The sequence below is a fragment of the Scleropages formosus genome, chromosome 2 (assembly GCF_900964775.1).
Source record: "Scleropages formosus chromosome 2, fSclFor1.1, whole genome shotgun sequence".
NCBI lineage: Eukaryota > Metazoa > Chordata > Actinopteri > Osteoglossiformes > Osteoglossidae > Scleropages > Scleropages formosus.
Window position 1 is genome coordinate 15,995,628 of NC_041807.1, and position 23,175 is coordinate 16,018,802.

Here is a 23,175-nt window from a genome sequence, read left to right on the forward strand (position 1 = left end):
TGCTGCCTTGACCACATGAAACATTTAATCTCTGAACTGAACCAGGACATTGGCAAGAGCCAGAGCCTTACACTAAATCACCGTGTGACCCTCAAGGTGGGATTGACATAGGGCAAAGGCCCATCTCACCTTGTTTCATAGTTCTAGTTCACAGCTAAGGCAGCGTTTAGTGATGGACTGGTTGTGTGGCTGTTGAATTGCTAATAAAGGAAAAGCAACAGTAGCTGAAAGTACTGTATATGCTTGTTGCAATAAGTTGACAACGGTCTCAGAGAACTGCGGAACTTGAATGATGAAGGTTTTATAGAGGCTTGAATGATGGAGGTTTAATTTAACAATGCGAATATTTTACAATATGTCCTTATTTGTATTTACTTGCACAGAACGTGCTAAATGCATAAAATGTATCTGCAGAAATTAATTTTAAAGTTTCCAGTCATATAAATATAAAACACATGGAATATAGCAATTGCAGAAAACATGAAGAAATGTCTGTGTAAAACACATCTCCGAGACTTTTGCTCAAAATAGGCAATGGCTTGCATTTTAGTGATTTTTTTATAGGACTGAATATTGCATTGAAAAACACAGAGGTCTGATTATTAGTTTTATGCTGAATACATAATAAATGGAATTACTGAACCTCTAAATGTGTGTATTTCAGTGAAATACCGGTCACATCGCTGATACCTACTTTAAATATCTCCTAAAATATGTGTAGTTTTCTCTGTCCATAATAACTTAGGAAATTCCATAAGAAAACTAAGGCAAATACAATCTCCCTTCTGAAAGTGTATTCTAGTTTAACAACTGAACAAACTGAGCTCAAGGTCAACTGTTGAACATAAGTTTGTTAGTTCTGCGTGTAGTTTCAGTGAAAAATAAATTCACTAAGATAACACAATATCCTTTTATTACCATTTCTTGCCATACGTTCCAGTTTTTGTACATTTATACAGAAAACAGCTGTTTACAATGCAGTATGACCCATAAATAACTTTTCCAATCAGGCCTCGGTTATGCAGAGGTGTGTGTGTGGTCCTGTCACACACTCAGGCTACAGCAGACCGTACAGCAAACTACAATCCATAAACTGGGGGGAGCAAGAATCTAATATATACAAGGTCATTGCCTTTTTAGGCAGATTTCTGTCTGTGTTGATAAACCTTGCATAACGTATGGTGGTGTTTCACTAAATGTGTAGAAGGCTGGGCCTCTCAGCTGTACCTCCTGCATCAGACAATGCTAATATTTTTAAATTTTAGCATATAAAAAATAGCAGTTTTAAAATCTCGAATCTTACAATATGTACATTAATAATTTCAATTTGTTTAAATTACTTCAAAGTCTCTACATGATAGTATATAATTCTATCTTGGAAATGCTGTTGCCATTTTATTTGGTATTCTTATGTGTTGCTAGAATGTGCTGGACTCTAAGTACGCACTACATTTGATTAGACAAGTGGTGAGTCTGTGGAAATGTCATGAACTGGTCTTATTTTAACGGCATTTGGCTGTAGCACACGGTGTCCTCCCCCACGGAGGAACTGTTGAACTCAAGATGACACAAAGAGCTCACAAAACCCCTGTAAACACACAGTCAGCACTTTGTCAAGCAGATGTCTTTGGCTCTGGAAAGAGGCAATCTGGAACAGGGAAAAGTCCGAATGGCTGCGGTTTTCTTTCAGTCACAGTTCTATGAAATGATACAGTTTTTACCCTTGTGCCCCTTTTTCTTCTTGCCCTTTGTCCGTGCATCAAAGGAGTGTGAGGCTAAGCCCGACACTGGGCTCGGAAGATCATCCGCGTAGTACCGGTACCTCTGCGACAGGGGTTGAGGGATGGGTTGGCCCAGGAAGAAGCCCTCTTCCTCCGAGTCAGAGGATGATGATGATGAACAGGTGGAGCACCAGTCCTCGTCTCCATATAGCCCCAGGAAGCGGTCGGTGCCTGGGTTCTGAAGGCCGTAGTCAGAGGTGGCGTGGGGGTGGGAGAGCAGGCCGTATGGCTCGCGGCCATCTTGAGGGCTGGTGGTTGGAGCCGGGCGCTCAGGGAAGCGCCTACGGGCCCGTTCCCTGGGGACCAGGTGTAGCGCATTGTCTGAGCGGGACTTCCTGCTCCGGCGTCTCCGGTGGTGCTGGTGGTGGCGATTTAGGCGCAGGTCCTGGTCTTCGAAGTGGTACACCCGCCGGCGGGTGCGCTCGCTCATTGGGGGCTGCCGCACCTCCAACTCATCTAGTTGCCCACTGTCTACCACGTCATCTGAGAATTTCACCTGCTGCGGCCTCGACTGAGACCTGGTCCTTCGGAGCACGGGAAAGTGGGCTGGCGCAGGCGTCTCCTCTGGAAGAGAAGGCTCCTCCTCTTCTTCCTCCTCCACCTCCTGTTCTGCTTCTCCTTCCCGCTCCAGTTCTGAAGTGAGGCTTTTCAGAGAACTGGCACTCCGGTGTAGCATAGAAGAGTTCAGTGTCCCCATGTTGCTCATTTTCTCGCAGTCCTCAGCTTCAAGCTCTTGGAAGTTTTGTAAGGAATACAGCAACGCCACATCTTTGCTGTCTCCATCCACTGAGGCACCTGTAGGAGAAACGTTTGTGAGAACTTTATTAGATTTAAACTTATTTATTTATTTTTTTTAATTTTCGGGAGAACAGTGTGAACCCTACATGCCAAAGTTCTGGTTTCAATTTTAAAATCCACCTTCAGCAAACTAATAGGTCAAACGGAGGAGAATTCTAATGTATTTTTGTCTTTCTTTAAACTTTGACTAATTGAAGCTGTGTTCCAAGAGTGAGTGCTACCACCCTCTTCGAGCATTAACTGCCAGCATTAGTATAGGACATAATTTGGGCCAAAAATTTCTTATACAATTCCACAGGAAAGCAGGTCCTGGTGCTATTCCTGAAGGCATTGATTGGACAGTGTCCCAGATCTCCTCAGGAGTAAATGGTGCATTTAGAGAAGAACAGTCCTTATTTGAGACACTAGACTCAAATACAGTAATCTTCATAAATATGATTGTATTTCATCAGTTGGTCCTTGCCCATGGAAAATCTTAAGATTTAACCTAGTCTTAAAAATTGCTTTTTGATCACAATGATACATAACTACATAACTTTTGTCTTTATGTAGCCACATGGTCATGTGTATAAGTAGGACACATAAATGATACCAACTTCTCTTACCCGTGATATTAGAAAGCGCCAGTGAATCCATGGAGTCTCGAACGCTCTGATCTGGCTGCTTCAGTTCGTCAGTGATGCATTCCAGGGAATCATCCAGCCAGGGCTTCTCGTTATTTTCAAGGCTGGTGGCACCATGTTCCATGTCCAGCTCCTGGATCTTGCGGCTGCTGGCTGGGCCGGGGTGGCTGCCATAGGCTGAGTCCCCCAAGCCGTCTTGCGACTGGGCCCAATACATATCCGCCTGGTACTTCTTACTGGCCAGGCTCTGACTATGGGCTCCCGCTTTTGGTGCCAACTTCACCTTAGCTGAAGAATCAGGTGCCCAGAGGTCCATGGCTCGACTATCCTCCAGAGGCCGTAAGGCGCCATGCTCGCCGAACTTAAGAAGCAGCTGCGTCATATAGTCATCATGCTCCGCCCAGTCCTCCTGCTCCTCTGGAGCCTCATGCTTTTCGCGGTCCTTCCAGAAATGGTCCTCCGTGAAGCCGAGGTGAGCCAACCTGTGCGTCAGGGAGTTGGTAGCAGGCGAGAACAGCAGTGACTGACGACATTGGTCGGCCGAACGGCTGCTCTTCCCCATCCGCACGCTCCGACGGGACTCGCGGGATCTCGCTGACTGGAAGGCAGAGTCGGATGAGTCCGAAGCATGCACATCCTCCCCTAGACTGCAAGCCTTGGAGCAGTAGATGCGGCCCTGCCGGGGCAGGAAGGGGCATCCCAACAGGGAGCTCTTGCATTGGGCACAGCAGAAGCATGTCTCTGTAGCATGCCAGTGCAAGCCATCGTATGTCATCTGGGCATGGTCCACTCCTGTGGGGATGGTGATGTTAGGTTAACACTACCTGAATGATGGACTCATTGACCGAGAAGGGAAAAGTGACATATGGGAAAGTGGCCTACCGATATGCTGTCCACAGGCCTCGCAGTATTCAGCGTACAGGGACTCGAAGCAGCCGCAGCAGTAGGGACGGCCATCTTTCATGATGTACCTTTGACCCCCTAGCACCGTCTCACACTCGAAGCATGAGAAATGCTTCATGTGCCAGTGACGGCCCTCAGCCTCTGTGCATTCATCAGCAAAGATGATCTGGAGAATCATAGCCAGTGGGAAAAGGGTTCAGTGATGCTGTACTTCATTAAAGTGATGCAAGGTAGTGTTCTTAGGTTTTATCCTCATGAGCTAATGTTCATGCAGGTGTTTGCGCTCCCAGCACATTCAGTCACAATTATGGCTTATTTCGCCTCATTGTCCAATACGCAAGCTGCTACAGAAACCACGTACAGTCCATCGTGGACTATTTTGGGAAGAAATGGGTCCTATAAACCCAACTGCTGAATCCTTTTCGATCTTTTATATGCAGTTGTTACCCAAGGAATAACTCACACACACACATTGTCTGAAACCGCTCATCCCAAGCGGGGGTCGCGGCGAACCGGTGCCTAACCCGGCAACAAAGGGCACAAGGCTGGAGGGGGAGGGGACACACCCAGGACAGGACGCCAGTCCGTCACAAGGCACCCCAAGTGGGACTTGAACCCCAGACCCACCAGAAAGCAGGTCCTGACCAAACCCGCTGCACCACTGTGCCCCCCCATATGGAAACTAATAACTATAATATCAAAATACTGTGTGACAGTAAATGAAGCGTATAAAAAAATTATATCTGTACACACACATTTGTAATCAACTGATGTAATCATTCTCTTTTTTACTGTACAATAGAAAATGGCAGATTCCCTAAACACATTGTTCTCAGAGGGGCAGATGGATGCAGGTTGTTGGAGGAATAACAAGGTTATTAACCAAGAATAGAGATCTCTAGAACACATAACAGCCCAAGCTCGGTCCCACTAACACACGTGGGCTGCAAAAATACAATTAATGTTCAAAAAGAGTGGCAACCAAGATGTCAAGGTATTAAAGTTGGCAGCAACTCTCAATCTCTCTCACAATTTCTATTTTCTATCTGGTCTTCCTTCGTCACTGCAGACAAGTTAAATAGATACTGGGACCCGTAGTGTTTGCCGATGTTTAAGAAGAGAGTTACCTGGTATTCCAGTAGGTGTGCAAAAGATACCTTTTACCAAAACTGTACTGTATATCTTTGGGTTGGTCTGAAATAGTGAGAACTGACTGACTATGCTGGTGTGCTGGTAAGAGACTTGGGAGGTGCTGGTCTGGGTATAAAGGCCTGTGAGCCCACCTCATCGCAGGCAGAGCAACGGGGCTTCAGCAGCTCAGCATGATGCCGCCCGCAATAGATTTTGCCTTCATGGTAGAAATAGATGAGATCCACAAGGAGCTCCCTGCAGGTGGCACAGGCAAAGCATGCTGGGTGCCAGCACGGTCCAGGGCCCGCCCTGGAGGCAAACACTGCCATCACCCCTCCACCGATGTTCTCGCCGCACTGGGAGCACAGAAACAGACATAAGGTAAGGGCTGGAATAAAGCAACCTGCTGGTGGTGTAGTGGATGGAAAAGTGGTCTTGTGAAAAACCCAGGTTGACTCTTGACCAGGAAGCTAAGACTGTGTGGGTGTATACTCGGTGTAATTTGCGTTTCACATCCAGGCAGTTCCTGCAACTGTTTTACTATAGTGAAAGCCACTCAACGCACATCTTCATACCAGGACGCTGAAAACTGGCCTAATAGAGCGAGACCAAACGCAGTGCCACGGTGAGAATACAGCTGCCAGCCATTCTTCGTTACATCAGTGCGTTCCTGGTCCTAGGCTGTCACATAGCCATGATGCCAAGTGTATATGAGCAGAAAAAATGGGTGTCTGCTCATCAGTAGCCACAACCTTCAACTCATACGGCTCACGAGTTGGTCCAAGTGTGAACAAAGGCACGAGTTTTGACAGCTTTAATAGACTCCTCAGCCTACAATATGCATCAGTAAATGATGTGGCACTCTTCCTCTACTCTGGGCTGCAAGCGCACCCACTTACTTATTCCTTATGAGGACAAGAGCAGCGAACCACTTAGATCCGCATTTCCTGTCGTATTCTCCAAGCTCTCTGCTCGAACCAAACAGTCTGATTAACTAATGACATTTCTTACCTCTACCTGGTGGGCTACTGCGATGCTGTAGCCACAAAATCACAACAGTAACACTGGTATGACAGGACTGTGGTATAAAGGGAGTTAATGTGTGTGTCACTGCATTATGAGGGAGACAGCAATCGTGGGAAATCCTACCAGATGATTTCCCATACCCGCGCTTAAGGGTGCTTAAAAATCAACTGCCGCAAAGTGATCCGAGTTTGGAAGACGAGCCCAAAAATGAGTCAAAGCTGTTGGACGGGAACAGCGGTTAGCGACAGAATCACACCTAAAGAATCACACCATGGCCACTTCTCCACCAGCAAGTCTTTGTTTGGAGAGAAAAGGCCACGAGAGCGTTGCACAGGAATAAAAAACGGCCCCAGGTCATCGTGCGTTCCAGAGCTACTGCAGATACCGCCCCATCGGCAAATGACATTTTACTGACTGGTTTGCTTTTATTTCACTGATAGATATACTCTGGATTGTGTTCCATTGCTCCTGGTCGGTAAGTAAAGGCAGTTTCAGCTCCTCTTCTTTGTAACCCATTTTGTTCGTTGCTGCTGTTAAGACTCTTACGTATTGCACTTTGTGCTAGGGACCGCTAAGAGCGTTCGTACCTGCTCACAGATGGTATGCATCAGAGCTCTAGGCAGGATTTTGAGCGCTCCCCTCCCCAGCGCCTCCTTCTTCCGCTGCATACTGAACATCTGAAGCTCCTTCTTCTCCTCTTCGCTGAGAGACTGACAGTATCGCACCTATGAAAAGCGAAGCATGGCAGCACAAAACAGTTTTTCTAGAAGTCACGAGAGACGAGCTAATTCCCTCACCCAGCATAACCGAACTGTACTGTAACCACGGTTTTGGACTTTTATTGAACAGGACGCGCTTATGCAAACGCTCATGCAGATGGTAACATGGCATGACTGTGACAGAGTAGTGGCTCTCTGTGGCCCGTGGGGTGGGAAAACAGCACTGCTCCCAGGTCCCTCCTCCGGAATTCTCAGAAGGTACCCCTGGTGGGGCTTTGTGGAATGTTTATGATCCCAAGTCTTACCTCATTATCATGTGGAGGCAGCTGGTACAGGAGCTGCTTTATTCTGTACTTCTCCCCGGGGCTGTTCACATAGGGCACCTTGTCCTCGGGCAGGCAGGAGAAGTACAGCTGGACCTGAGGAGAGGGGACAGGTCTAGGTGGGTCAGGAACCGGGACGAATCATAGATCCTGTGTTGCCGTTCCTCTAATGACACGGGGAGAGCAGCATGTGGCTGTGGGCAGGAAAGGGACTTTACTTTAACTGCTGTGGCCATACATTAGCCTCGAGACCCCGGACAGAATTTATGAGTCTCCCGGTCATTACGGCCACCAGATAAAAGACGTCTGGCGGAATGAGCTTGTCTCCAATGCAAGTAGCATCCTGCTGTTGACCCCAGCTTGTGGAATGCAATTTAGCTTGACAACAAGGTGTGCACTGAGTGGGGAGGATGGTAAATTTAATGCTCCCGGCTTCTCCGCCCCCAGCGACAAGAACCCCCAGAGATTGCTGCAGCTCTGCAATAGCCACCTATCGTGTGCACGGCAATCCAGGCTATAGCAGCCATAAAGAGATTACAGTCACCTCGCTGTGTCCTCTGTGCACCGGCGGGGGTGTGACAGGCAGAGAGCACGGTGTTTGGTTTCAGAGCCCCCCTGTTGACTGGGCCTTCATTGCTTCCATGTGTAGCTTAACAGAGCAACTGGGGGTACAGCCTTGCGTTGAGCAATGGCCACATTTTAGCCAGACAGCAGCCATCATTTGCAGTGACTGAACTGGGCCAGAACCAGATCTTAATCCATGGCCTCTCCAAACAGGCCAGAGTTACATAATCACTTGCAGGCTTTGCTTGGAAAAGTCTTCAGTTTAAAAAAGAGGACATTCCTTGGGACTGAGCTGGTCCTGCCGGGGGGTGCATACAGACAAGCTGAGGGAGAGGCTCCAAAGAACTAAGGGCCACTTCTCAAGATGCAAAATCAGCAACACCAACTACGATTAAATCAAAATTTGAGATGGAAAATCTAAATGTGTAATAATTTAAAAAAATCCACACAAACTCACGTTGCATAGCCTACTTTAGGACGACGGAGGATCGTCTCACCTGTTCAGGCCGCAGGCCTGGTGGGACCCAGGCGTACTCCTCCAGGGCGCAGCCGGAGTCATCATCCGATGTGGAGCTACGCTGGAACCCTAGAGCAAGCTTGCCCATCTTGGGCTCCAGCTCAGGCCTGCGTGAGCTGGCGTGGAACCCGGCTGAGTTCTCCAGTGCCATCAGGTGGGGCGTCTGTTTACAGGAAAAGAGGGAAATGTTAGCCAACCGCATACCCCCCCCCCCCCCCCCGCCTATGTCTACCATGGCATTGTCTCTGTAAAAAGACTGCTAAAAGGCATCCCCCTGCTGGGCTTATAGCCCCTGTCTAAAGCTTCTTATGTTAATTGATTTGACCTTTTTCGTAATGCAGTGCGAAACGTCAAGGAATTACAGTCAGCAGAGTAATAAACTAAACAAATACCATAATTCTGCCCTCAGTGTTCCTGTGCGGAATGCAAAGCTGCATTTGTAACACCTACAGCTGAAGAATGAGACCATATATAGGGTTAGTTAATGCATATACTTGTGTTTTAGGAAATGAGATTTGTCCTTTTCGCAGCCTTGCAATACAATACATCCACCAAAGGCTGCATGGAAAATGATCTGATCGTAGAAACCATACCCCTACCCCTACCCCTACACCCCTCCTCCTTTTCACCCTAGCGTGTGAAAGTATTTTTTAAAGTTTAATTCTTCACAAAACAAGCAGAGAACAAAACAAAATGTTATACTGAGTGAAAGTCCAGTTTAACTGCTGGTCTGTGGGGGGTGATACAGAAGCCAGGAGCACATGCGAGACAAGTGGGTTGCCCTTCGCCCTCCGACCTTCTTCTAGTGTCCAATATCAGAGGCCCGAACCCGACACTTAAGACAAGGAGGTCAGTGGGCTGTGGCAGTTTGAAAACAGCACATCTTTGGCAACATATCGCATAGCAACATCAGCAGATGGTTTTTAAGGCCTTCTTTCTTTTCCCCTATATATAGCACATATTGGGTGCTAAGAAGATTATGTAATGGCGGTTTATGGAAAAGAAAGCACTTTAGAAGGTTTTAACAAAGTAATGGGAAATTAGACTTAAGTAAAAATGAGTGCTTTTGCAGCTGAGACCATTGCTCAGGATCGCTGGCTTTGACTTGGAGGCGCCAGCAGGAATAGACAACCCTGCGCCCTCCCTCCGTGTGCGGGATATGAAGCAGACAGCTGAGCAAACCAGCTCCACCCAGTGCTGACCGAAGAAAAACATGATATTTCAGATGGAGTTCTTTCTCCCGGAATGTCCTGTACACATGTATACCCAAGTAATTACACACACACACACACACACACAGGTTTGCATCAGAACTTAGATACCGTCGCCCCTACTGGTATGTGAACGGCACGTTATTCAGCACATGTGCAGTGAAACCACTTGCAAATTGCATTCAAACCAACTGATAACACACACGCTTGTGGGACTTATTACTTAACCCGTTTGGAGACGTACCTAAACAGTTTTTTGGAAAGTCTTGAAATTCTTCGGCTTTTCAAATCACGCTTTTACGGAAAAACAGCGTCCGTTACCTTCTTCTCTTAGCATGAGAGCTTTAACATACAGAGGAAACAACTATCTCTATTTAAGGAAGGATTTCACTGCCTTCACTAACTGAATTCACTTGTTTCCTGGAGACACAGCAGTCCTCTTTCCAGAAGCTTGAGGCTTTTAAATTTAACCGCGTTGGTTCAATTAGCCACTGCAAAACCACCAGCAGAACAAACAAAGGAATTTGCCTGATGTCGAAATCACTGCAGAGAAATCACTGAGTATCCAGCCCTTCTCTAGCCAATGCAATTTCCTTTGCCCCCAAATCCGTGGCCGAAGCTCACCTTATCTGCGGGATCACGGGAAAACTAAAGCTTCCACATTCGCCACACCCCATGCAGGTCATTTCCTGGGCAACAACAAACATAGTAATTGTAGAAAGGGGCTACTGCAGCGTTTCCTGAACCTCCACTCTTGATCAAGTCTCTGGGAGATGGGCCAGATAAGTGGCCGCCCACAGCTGCTGTCCTGCGAACGAGTCCTAAACCACCCCTTGGTTATTTGCTGGGCCGTTGGGGCTAGAACATGGCACAACTGCTTACACATGGACTCCAGTAGTCAATGTGTGTGTTCCTCTCTTTCCCAAAGCCCACTATTGCCACTTGTTTCTTGTAACGGGTGCTCATTAATGAGGCTTGGGAGACCATCGGTTGCATAAAATAAAAACTCTCCCATAAAGCACTGCTCTATCCCTCAGGTGGCGTGTCACATTTCAAAGTTGATCGGTGACAAATCAGAGCAAACTTCTCTGGTAAAGGACCCTAAAATAAAGTGGAAGTACTTTAAACAACTGTACTTATATGGAGTTAACGAAAAGCAGAAGAAATTCAAGCTGCTTGGCTTTGCTAGTATGTTCATCCCTTGTTACCTGGTTTCCTGATAACGTGGTTTTTCACTTATTAAGACCATGATTATTAGCAACACACACACACACACACACACATTTTCAGAACCGCTTGTCCCATACGGGGTCACGGGGAACCGGAGCCTACCCGGTAACACAGGGCGTAAGGCCGAAGGGGACACACCCAGGACAGGACGCCAGTCTGCCGCAAGGCACCCCAAGCGGGACTTGAACCCCAGACCCACTGGAGAGCAGGACTGTGGTCCAACCCACTGCGCCACCGCACCCCCCATTATTAGCAACACTTAATTATTAATCTGTCTACATTTTCATTTGTCTGGCCTGAGGCATCTGGCCTGGGGCCTTATCATTTGGTCTGGCGCGAGAAACATTTCAAAATTGTACCAAGCGACTGCGTGTGACCGACCGTAAGACGCACTGCATTGTGGGAACTACGTACCCGTGCTCTCGTCTGCATTCTAGAGCTCTGTGGTCTCCCTTGTGTACTTATGTGTTTGCATTTGCATCCCGTTTTGCACAATGGCGCTTTAATTTTCTAATTATTAATTTATCTGTGAGACATAAAGCCATCTTCCTCAACCCGGTCCATGACCACTGTACTTCAAAGAAATTACTATTTTTTAAATTTATTTTATATATAATTTTGTTGTAGTTATTCATTCTGTCTTATTGGGTTACACAACTTTTCTGTATGATGTTAGGCATCATTCAAGGGGATTTTGTGGTAAACTCGGGACAGGCTTGGATTTTTTCCCCATAAGAAATAATGGAATAAGTCAAAAAGGATAATGAGATGCATCGCATCTCCTCTGCACTCGTGCCACATGTAATAATGAGATTAAATTAAATTCTATAGTCGTACCTGGGGAGCAACTCGTGTATCCTTGCATCTGTTCATACATGTATACGCATTCCTCGATGTTTATGTTTAGGCTAGGCCATCGAGGTGAAACTTGAAAGATGACATTTGAGATGAAAATAAAAACGAACACCATGGATTATCAAGCTTTAAATGTGCAGAAACGTACAAGAGGACAACAAAAACTCCAACAGGCCTTCGAAAACAGCAGTATCCTCAAACTGTCAACATTGCCTTCACTCTCAGCTGGGTTTGCTCTTACGACGAAGAGCAAACAGACGGAAAACACACCGCTCTCCACAGACCTCGCTGCTGCGCCCACGTTCGGTTGGCACGGAAAGGTATTGCAACGCGTACGCAAGACGTTTGGAAAGTTGTCCCAAGATCTGAGCGCTTACAAAGAGATCTTCACTGGACCTTTCTACGTCTGCACCACCGGCTCCGAGAAACCTTCACCTTCACCCTTGTGCTGAACCTCTCCTCCTGAACTTAGGAACCAGCTGCAGCCCATTTCAGGTCCAGCCGGCACAGGCGCTCCTGTTATACCTTGTCACCTGTTGGCACTGGAACAACGTCCCTCTTTGTTCAAACAGAACCCCAGCCCTTTTTAAAGCAAGCATTAAGGAAAGAAAACATCTCAAGAATGCATTTTAAAAAGTCCCAGGATCAAAGATGTGTAAACACGTTTCAAATTCACCTTCACTTTATATGCTGACCAATCAGTACACATTCATTATATCCTGAATAAATAAGTGCAAGAATGTTTTTTTTTTTTTAATTATAAATGAATGCACATCTCTCTTGGGCAGGAATTTCCTTACATTTGTTTTACTATATATATATGTACCTTCAACAGCATCATACTAGTCAAGATTTATGTGTCTGAAAGGGGAAATAAGAGTCTGTAATTTCCATTTCTTGCGGCAGATAGTAGATTACCTGTCCAGCTGCCTGAAAACATGGCTCTTGCCGATGGACATGGAACAACACCGGAGACGCTGGCCGTCTGCCATGTCGCACTGTCCGCAGGCCTTTCAGCAGTGTAAACTGGGCCACGCGGACACATTTAAATTCACATTTATGCATTTAGCACACACTTTTCTGCAAAGCGACGTACAACTCAAATTAAACTAATTCGCATTTCAGCAACAAACGCAAGCAGCTGCATGTAGTATTGACAGGGAGTGTTTTCTTGACCAAAAATGTAAAGTAATGCAAGTTCACGAAACAGATATGAGGTCACGAGGCAAGTGGGGCTAAAAGAGATGTGCCGTAAGACACTTTTTGAGAGGGATTCAGCAGTTCCGAGGGAGAGCAGGAGCTCACTGCACCGCAATGGAGATACTACTCCCATTAGTTGATCATGGTAGGAGGAACCTCTGTTTTCAAATCCTCACCGTTTGTTGTGATGAAAAATTAAAATCTGCATGATGTGAAATCCTACCTTGGGCTAATGTGCGATAAAAGTCCCTGCCGGCACAGAGAGGCCCCGCGTTACTTGCACGGTCGACTCCATCGCTGTGAAACGAGCGACTAATCTCCTGCCGCCCTGCGCTCTCGTCTCTGCTCGCTTTCCTGCCGGTGAAACCACAGCTGGCCCATGTGGCTCACAGACGTGTGGTTCGTCCCAGCGCTGTCAGACCCCCTCCGGATTTCAAACGCTGCTCACATCAGACCGCCTGGTGCTCTGCTCTCCAAACCCAGGGGACGCAGGGACTGTGATCCAAGCGCACAGCGCTGGCTTCCGCCACACAGCTCCCCCAGCTGACGGCACAGACTGCTCCATTTAAGGGTATCAAATGAACCTGGAATTTTGGTCATTTTCCCCCTTAGTTAGCTCTCCTTTAACTGTGACTGCAAGATGACTGATTTTTTTTTCTTTTTTTTTTCTCAAACCAAAGTGCCTTTGACTACTTGGCCAGTACTTTGACTACAGTTTGCTCCCTCGAGTAACACTGACCCCGCAAACAAAGCTGTGACATACATGTACATTTATTCATTTAGCAGATGGATTCCTCCAAAGCGATGTACAAACATTATTAACTAGTATTTAGCTGAGACCTTCAGCCAGTGCTGCCTTACAATGTTAAATACACTCCAGCAGACTTCCAACAATCATTCACACGTATGTACAGCTGAGCCATGCAACAACCACACACACGCTATGGGCAATTTAGGGTCACAAACCCAGCTGAAACACATCCTTTTACTGTGGGAGGAAGGGAGAATACACAAACTCCACATGCACTGAGTGGGGATCAAACTCGTAGCCTAGTGGGCTCTAAACCCGTAGCCTAGGCACCAGCGCTACCCCCGTGCCACCCGAAATTCACTGGCCCACAGGAGGTAGTGATTTAGAGCCATTGCCGTCCAGCTGAAGGGTCCAGGTTGGAGTTTTCACTCCTTTGGAGGTAGCCTTGATCAAGGTACTTACCCTGGATTGAGATGGTAAAAACGCCCACCGGTATAAATAGGTAAATCATTGCAAGAGTACAAAGCACAGAAAAAGCGAACGTCGTAAGTCACCTTGGACAGAGGTGTCAGCGACATGAGAAATGGCATCGGACACCAAAGAGTGGGTCTCTCACCTCATACCTAATGAGCTGCACTTTCTGCAGACGCTCCCCGAGCAGCCAGGACGGCATTCCTCCCGCAGCCGCAGAGCCCTTTCCTCGAACCTTTGCACCTCGGCCTTCTCCCCCCGTGTGAGGCGGTCCGCGCTAAAAGCTCGCGGGCTAACAATGATGTCAGCGCGTCCGCTCCATTGTGACGACCCAACCGCGCCGCGCCGCGTTCGGCCAAGGCTGCCGAAGCCATTAGCATGAAAATGCGAAGAGCGGCTCCGGGGCCCGAAGCACCAGTTCCGCAAGGGGGGGAAACGTCGGTCCTGCAGATGAATATTTCAGCCGAGGTTTAGAAAACGGTAGGCGAAAGGGGAACAAACACAGGCCCTTGTGATTTGCACTGAAATGGCCAGTTCCATTACTCATTATGAAGGGTTCAAAAGCCCCGCTGGCATCATTTAAACCCCGGTGACAAATGTGTTTGAATCATTGTGCCGCGCACAAAAGGCCGAGCTCCACGAGCTCGGCGCGGAACAAAAACGCCTTTTCGTCAACTGCCAGATTACCAGGTACAAACAAGGAAAGCGGGGATTATCGGTTAATGCCGGATAAAGACACCCGAACCCTACAGCTACCCTGAGAGCCATTCGGCGCCTAACGCTTAAACGCAACATTTTAAAACCGCAGGCAAAGTTGCACGCTATGCCACTTCTTTTCTTTGCATAATACTGTATTACCTTACACAATGGTAAGTGATACGCGACCGTTTCCGCTCCGCGAGACACAACGCGAGAGCGTTTGACACGGCGCCATCCAACCTTTCTTGGCCAAGGGCCACGATGCGTGCCGTGAACTGGGCCGAGAGCGACATCCTTAAGTGTCTTAAACTGAAAAATTATTATTTATTTGAGTGTATTTTAATTAGGAGTGGTGTGTGTGTGTCTCGATATAACTGCATTACCCTGTATGTCCACATAATTTATGGTGTTTATGGTAAATACAGTACACATTCATAATTTTACCAGTGTAAAGCCAGGGGACAACTGGTAGCGTAGTGATTAGAGCTGCTGCCTTTGGATCCAAAGGTTGTAGGTTTGGATCCCTCCTCCTGCTATAGTACCCTTGAGTATGGTACTTACCCTAAAGTTGCTCCAGTAAAATTACCAGGCTGGATAGATGGGTAAATAATTGTCAGTTGCTTTGGAGAAAAGTGCTACGTTCTCGCAGGCTGGACACCCCCGGTTTAACTTCTTGGCTCAAACGCAGCCCCCTCCCCGCTCTAAGTTCACACTCCTGCCAGAGAAAGGTTCACGGGTGTGGACCTCAAGAGGAGGTCACACCTCCAACACAGAACTGACACAAGGGGAAATGTCAGTAATTCGCTGGCTGTTACACCACTGAGTGAAATCCTCCAAAAGGGAGAAACGGCTCAATTTGTGGACCCTTCCAGAAACGCAGCCCATGCAGTCTGTCCTCTGGTCTTGACACGTGGTGGCGTTTGGCTTCCTGAGAACCAGAGCTGGATCCACCCCGCTTTACCCAGCTCCACGTTGTTAAAATGTATTAATGTAAGTTCCCTTCCTGAGGGATCCCATTAGTTGTGACATCGTGTTTTTCAAAGCTCCGCCAGGTCAAAGGAGGACGTTTTGTCCGGTAATTGGACGCGTCTTGACGGAATGCCGCCGGTTTCATTGAGACGTCCGCGGTTAAAGGGGTCGTGTAACTAATGAAGAATTTATTCCATAACCCCTGGCACAGGCAACACAGACAATCGTAGCCCCGCCCCCTCTCGCTCGTCCCAGAAGCCCCCTCGGTTCACCTCGAGCATCTTCAGGCTGCAGTCTGCTCCAAAGTGTTAACCTGGGACGAGTAACGGAAACACGCACACACGCACACACACGCACACACACACACACACACACAGGAGGCCGAAGCGACACCAACTATGAACGTCACACAAGGTGTGTTTTGGCAGCAGCGATGGTTCGGGTGTTCCTCGGTTCATGGTGTTGGAGGGCTTCTCCTAAAGCCATTGTTGCACCCAGGGTCACAGAGGTCCAGCTGGGGGGGGGGTCACTGCCGCCTCCAGTTGAAAAATCATTCCTGCCCTGTTTAATAGGGGAAGTTGAAAACCGAGCCACTGACTTACGTCACCATTTACATATAGCTGACGCTGTTCTCCAGAGACACTTCCAGCGTTAAAGTACCTACAACTGTTTACTCACTTATGCAACTTGGGTATTTCACTATAGGAATTTAGGGTAAGTACCTTGCTCAAGGGTATTACACCTGGAGGAAGGCTTCAAACCTGCAACCTTCGGAACCAAAGGTAGCAGCTGTCAACGCTTTACTATTAACTGGCCCTGCGTTCGTAAAAACAACGGGGACAGCTGGTAGCGCAGCGTTTCGCACCGCTGCTTTCGGTTCCGAAGGTTGCAGGTTTCAGTCCCACCTCAAGCTGCAGTACCCTTGAGCAAGGTGCTTACCCTCAATTGCTCTAGTAGAATAACCCGTCTGTTCAAATAATTGTATCTTCACATTGTAGGTCGCGATGGAGGGAAGCGTCAGTTAAAGAAATAAATGTAATAAAGAAATTACGAGAACGGGAAACCCACACCCAATGACTACAGCCTGCTTCCACTAAGAGAACAGGCTAGATATGTACTCGCCGGGATGCGACCTAATTGACTTTTGGCGCAGATTAAATTCCTAGGGTGAACTTTAACGTTTGGGCGCCCTCTGATACCTGCTGGTAACGGACTGTTTGCATTTGCAAGCCATAAATCTGCCAGTCTTGAGTAAACAAACACACACATTCCATCATTCATTCAGGCATGCGTTGCCAAACAACACACTTGATAAGTGACTTGGAGGCTCTGAATGGAAGCGATTTCAGACGGGGGAAGTGGTCACGTTGTGGCCCTGGGCTGGTTTTTTGGCTACCTTAAGGGATCATATGCTGGCGGGCATAACTCCATAATTATGCAGTCAGATTACTATCCTGACCTATCAATAAAACACTAGGATTTACCGCGAAAAAAGCCATTTAAATCGTATTTTAAATGGCGACCTTGGAAAAGTTAGTCTTCGCCTCAAGTTAAGATCCACTACATCGATTTGGTGAGGAACTATGTTTATATGGGCTTGCGATAATCCACATTTATATTATCTTCCATTTACTACTTACACGGCCATGGCCACAATTACAAACTCTTGCCGAGCGAACATCGGTCGAGGCAGATTGTAATCGGGAGAATTAAACCCACCGCATTTTAACTAAAGTCCCGCCAATCGAAAACTGCTGTGGAAAACCGATCGTTAAAATATCTTTCCGAGTTCTGCGCCGTGAGCGATAACATTTCCAAAGGAAATGCATTATTTGAGGAGGAATTTTCCCTTAATTTAATATACATGCATGGAACTAAATGATAATAAAAGCATCTCTGAAATGCAGTCCTGCTTGAAAGTATGCGAAGCCCTTGCGTCCCTTAGTTTTACCATGAAATGGGTATTCAACGAGAAGCGGCATTTCTCACGTGACATCACAGGTGTGTAACGACCAGTTCCACATGTTGCTTTCGACAAAATCGTGCGTGTAGTAGAAACACGCAAGTAGTGCAGGTGTAAAAATAAATGAACCCCAAGTTGCACTGATTGAACCAAGTAGGTAAGTAGAATCAAGTGTGTAAATCATAATCATTTATTCATTTTTTTAAGTTTATTTTCAGATTTAGCATTTAGGAGTTCATTTGAACGTTTTGCACAAGAAAAAAATGTCGATGTCTATTGGGTTCACATACTTTCAAGCAGCACTGAATGTACTGATCTCCCACACTCACCTCCTGGTGCTGCAGAACCCCTCCCCCCCAGGACCCCTGGGGTGCTTCATAATGACCTGATAGCAATTACAACCAAAGGATCGCAGGAAAACCAAACCTCCTACACCCACATGTCCACCGACCTTCTCGTTGGTACCAAAATGCTGCCGCCGCCACCGCTGAACAGCAAGAATTTCGAAGGAAGAGTTTTGTTCACAACCCCATGGTGACCTCCCGCTTTTACCTGATCGGGGGGGAGGGGGGCATCCGTTCTGCAGATCACCTGAGTCGAGATCTCGGCTCACGCCGATTAACTCGGTCGGGAGCGAAGAAAGGAGAGCACGCTTGAGCTTATTGGAAAACGTTCTCATTTTTCCGGACGGATGAGCGCGCTCTCCAGTCTCTGCTCTAAATTTTACCTTCACCGGGGGGATCTGCGCACCCGAGGCCTTTATTGTTAGTTTCAGCATTGGCTTTATTTCATCATACTTTTTTATTTATTTCATCATAATTTTTTTTTTTAACCCATCAGTTCACATTGATCGACTCCACCTCATGCAGGTTTCCCTCCAAATTCCAGTGCCTCCAGGTCAAGATAGAGATCAGTGTCGTACCCCAGGTGCACAAGGCGCCTTACCATGAAATTAGGGTTTTTGAGCTCAGCTGATTCGCTGATCAAAAGAAAGCAATAAAGCTCAATAAAAGCAGCCATTATTACTTTAATGAGCAAGGTTTACCTTGGAACAGAGTAAAACACGACTTTGTTACATTTTGGCTCCCGACTTTGAAATCGAACATTTTGGAATTATCGCCTATGTTTGGATCAGTGTGGCTTTCGATCGATTTTCTACAGAATGGGAAAACAGATCTCAAACCATCGTCGTTTACGTTAACCAGCGGTCCTTGTCAGGGTCACGGCTGTCCGGAGCCTATCGCAGAATCACTGGGCACCAGGGTCGGAGGGGTACACCCAGGACGGGACACCAGTCCATCACGAAGATCTCGAATCGTCGATGCGAACACGAAGGCGACGCCGAGATGTGCGTTGAGCTCAAACGTTCAGCCCACATTTCCGCAACTTTGCAGACAAAAGAATTGTCTAATGTCACAATAAATTTTCTCATTTTTTTCAATCTGAACGATATGCTTAATCGTGTTCCTAACCAGATAGTCACAATGTACGTTTCGAGTAAACTTCACCAGGCGGCGTAATATTTTGAGAAATTTTCGACAGCCTAATTCCTCCGTTTTCAGAGGGTGCGGCAAAATCGCACTTCTCAACGTAAAAGAAGCTGCCCTTACGCTCTGCGCCCCGTTGAATCCTGGAAGCGGAGGGCCCGGCCACGATACGAGCGCGGCAAAAAAACGGCGTTCGCCTGTCATCGGACCAAATTTGTTCGGGTAAAGAAGGCGGCGGCGGGGGAATGGCGCCGGGGACGACGACTTCCTCTAACGCTACATTAAGCCCCTTTGTAGCGGAAAGCTTTGGAGTTGCTAACGAATGCAAATCCCGACTCGGTCGTCCACAAAGCCGTGTGTATCGGGCGCGGCGAGCAAACCGCGCTGGTTTACACACCTATTTCCGCTAAATCTCTACGTGCTGTAGAGTGGATTACAGCGAGCGTCGATAATAAGACGCCTCGGAGCGAGGAGGTCTCCCGTAGCATCGCGGCGGGACGGCGTGCCTTCGCCTCCCGCAGAAAGTGCGGAGCGTCGGCTGTTAGAGGGAGCGCCTCGAACGACCGTGCGCAAGGCGAACGTGAGCGGGGCACCTCTGCTGCAATACGCTGGCGGTTCACACACCTCCCCAGACCGCGACGGTGGACGGCGCCCGTATTTCCCTCTACGTTCATTCGTGATTCATCCGAAGTGACGCGCAGCTCGCTTTGCGCTGCTGCCGTGTTCGGAACAAGCGAGTTACAAGTTCCGACCAATGTTTGAGCACAAGAGCTTGGAAAGATATAGGCTTTGTCTAGTTTACGTTTATTTTTAAAGAGCATTATTTTCTAAACTTTTACCAGAGTTTTTTTTATTTTTTGCAGCTTTGAGTTTTTTTTTTTCCCTCCAAAAACGAACCCTAGCTTTTTATGGTTGTGTCACAGTGGCTGGAGTACAAAAATACCGAGTTACCAACAGCTTCTAGTCCTACCTGTGATGGGAAGTTGAGGACCCAGGTTTCCCTTGTTTACCAGGCCTTATACACTTGGGGGAATCGCTCCGTTAGATGGGCGATCGTTGAACGGCACTCAGATTTATCTAAGGCGACTTACAGCGATTGACGGGTGGCACAGCGGCACAGCGGGTTGCGCTGCTGTCTCGCGGTGTGAAAGAACATGGGTTCGATCCCTGCCCAGTCTGTGTGGAGTTTGCATGTTCTCCCTGTGTTTGTGTGGGTTTCCTCTGGGTGCTCTGGTTTCCTCCCACAGTCCAAAGACAGGCTTCAGGTTTCCCCATAGTGTGTGAGGGACAAAGAGAGTGTGTTCCATGATGTATGGATGAGTGACCCCATGTAAGTAGTGTATCCAGCAGTGTAAGTCAACCTTGGTGAATAAGGTGTGTGGGCTGATGACACTACATAGAGTTCATTGGAAGTTGCTTTGGAGAAAAGGGTCTGCTAAGTGAATAAATGTCAACGATCCACTGCACTGAACTCTGTACCCTCGTTCACACTGTTACGCAGCACACGCTGGTGTTGGAAAGCCGCCAGCCTTCAAAGGAGCCACGGAACCATGTGCTCTTCTGCCAGGATCCCACCGATAGTTAACGTTCCCTGGGAAAAACCCAAGTCTTTATGACCCGCTAATTAAACACATACCCTGGGTTGGTTTTACAGGGCATCGTTGCACCGCAGTAAATGAGCTCACGTCATTCCACCTTCCCTTAACTGGACTCAATTTCAATAAAGCGCAGCAGCACCGCATTACTGCGCACCTTCATCTTCGTGGCAACGGCGGAGCCAAAAACAGGGGCTGCGACCCTGATCGCCTTCGTTGCTCATCGGCCGAGGACTTGACCGCCGCAAAAACATGGACCGGCCGCTACGCGTGCTCTCGTTGCACGGACCCGAGCGAACCTGAACCGGGCGGCCTTTGGCGTGACCTCCCCTCTCGTTTCACCACGTCCAACTAGCCTGTTCCAGCTCCCCAGCATAAAAGCTGGGTTTCATTACAGCTTATGAACCCGCCGCTGCTTCAAACTCTCGGGATAATTTGATACGGTAAGCGATACGCTCAGCTTTATTGGAAGAAATAGGTCACACTCTCCTCGGTGAGCGGTGAACGCCGAGCGCGGCCGCAACGGCGTGTCCCGGTTCGGTTCAGGCTGCGCTCTTCTCACGGGCCACAGGCCGCCCAACCCCCACGCTCCTGCGTTTAGAACAGAGGACGTGATTCACGGCCCCCGGGAACGGGATGCGCCCCCTGCTGACGGACCAAAGGCCTCCCTCACCTTCCCTTGAGCTGCGGCCACGGTCGTCAGCAAATGGATGGCCGGAGGGAAAGACGGCTTAGGTGTAAAGAATTTACAAAAATAATAATCACTCTGCTTCCATACCCCTCATCAGTCACCCCGTAATGATGAATCAGAGCCGTGGGGGGTGGAGGGGGGTGGGGGTGCGCGGCCCTTGTTTGCGGAACCGGCCAGTTCAATCCTGAAACCGCAGGGGGAGACGCATTTTACAAGAAACGGGAAGTGAGCCCCCCCCCCGGACCCCACTTGGCCATCTTTCAGTCTCCCTTGCGGACCACCCCCACGGCATCCCAGAATTCCCCACGCGGACCCTCTACGGGGAGCATGGGCCAGCAGAAGGGGTCGGCACGCCGACATCTGCTTAATTACAATCCTTTACTCTCATTCCAAACAAATAGAAAACATGTGCTTATCCGTGAAGCCGACACTCGTAATTATTTAGGAAAAGGGCCGCGAGACGTGCGGGACGCACATCAAAGTATCATTACTTATAACTCGCCGTGTTTTATGAGCCTCGCCGTTAAAGTCAGCGAGAATGCATTCTCGCACCCGTTCCGTCAGTTTGTGTCACACACGGCAGCGCGATGGACGCTAGACTCCCTGCTAGGGTTCCAGGTAATATTCCCAGAATGCCGTACAGGGATGAAAAATCACGGAGGGAGGAGGTAAAACGAAAAGAACGACACGACCCCGGGAGAAGGAGGAATGAGTCTGGGGCCGCAAGCCCCCCGGGGCTCAGTTATCCTGGTGCCGTAGACGCGCGGCGACATCACGCTCCGTTCCGAGTTCCTTTCACTTCATTTCTCATCCTAACAGGAGACGGGACCCTCAAGTCAAGCACAAAATCCGTCTTCTTACAGAGCGCGGTGCACCGATTAGGGGGTTATGACCGAGAGCCAGCGGAGCCGGGAGGACGTCTGGCTTTGCGCCAAGGGGCGATGGGCCTGGGGCGGCCGTTTCCGTGGGGCCCGACCACTAGGAGGGCCGGAGGGATGTCTCCGTGTCAGTATGGGCCCCCGTCCGCGTCAGCGCCGTCTTCCCCGCGAACTTCATCGGAAAACACCTCCGCCGCCCATCCACGGGAAAACTCGGAAACGAGCAGCGTTCCCGTCGGAGAAGATCAGCGACGCCCGGCAGAACGAAGCAACTCGATCGGGGATTTCACGCTATTATCATAAGGAATGTTTACTACATCAAGCGGCGGAGCACGAACGCGATAGTTATTCTTGTGGCCCGGATGCGTTCGGAAGAGCCGCCGTATGGACGCGGGAGGGATCCACCTCCGGCCCGGTCCGGGTGCGGCGAAGCCGCGTTCTAGAAGGACCCCCGTGCTTTACAATAAAAACAAGGTAGACCCTTTTTTGGCCCTACCTTGCCACATTTTACAGCTGACCCACACGATCAACATATAAATACCTCTTTAAACACCGCGTGCTCCTCTGGGTCGTGAACACATTACCTCCTACTCCACCAAATTCATGCAATAAAAAATGTGCAGAGTACAGCACTCAGTCACGCTCAGAAAATAACCGCTGGCTTTTATTCTATTGCCGTGTAGGAATGTTTTCGGCTGAAGTACACCGGTTTTTCGGAAACGCATACCGCAGCGGGCCGTGATTTTTAAGGGCTCTTAACATGTACAGGGAATAAGTCCAAAATTACACT

At 48.3% G+C, this 23,175-nt stretch overlaps 1 protein-coding gene across 1 annotated transcript in view; it reads right to left on the bottom strand.

Annotated features, from left to right (window-relative positions):
• Nucleotides 1–942: 942 nt before the first annotated feature.
• prickle1a (prickle homolog 1a) overlaps nt 943–23,175 on the bottom strand; it is a 31,141-nt gene continuing 8,908 nt past the window's right edge. Inside the window, exons 2-8 of the mRNA XM_018747047.2 lie at nt 8,366–8,548; nt 7,287–7,400; nt 6,850–6,987; nt 5,389–5,592; nt 4,085–4,271; nt 3,185–3,994; nt 943–2,576 (exon numbers count right to left, since the gene is read on the bottom strand). Coding sequence (XP_018602563.1) covers nt 1,699–2,576; nt 3,185–3,994; nt 4,085–4,271; nt 5,389–5,592; nt 6,850–6,987; nt 7,287–7,400; nt 8,366–8,536 — 2,502 coding nt within the window. The 5' untranslated portion in view covers nt 8,537–8,548 and the 3' untranslated portion in view covers nt 943–1,698. The remainder of the gene's footprint in view (nt 2,577–3,184; nt 3,995–4,084; nt 4,272–5,388; nt 5,593–6,849; nt 6,988–7,286; nt 7,401–8,365; nt 8,549–23,175) is intronic.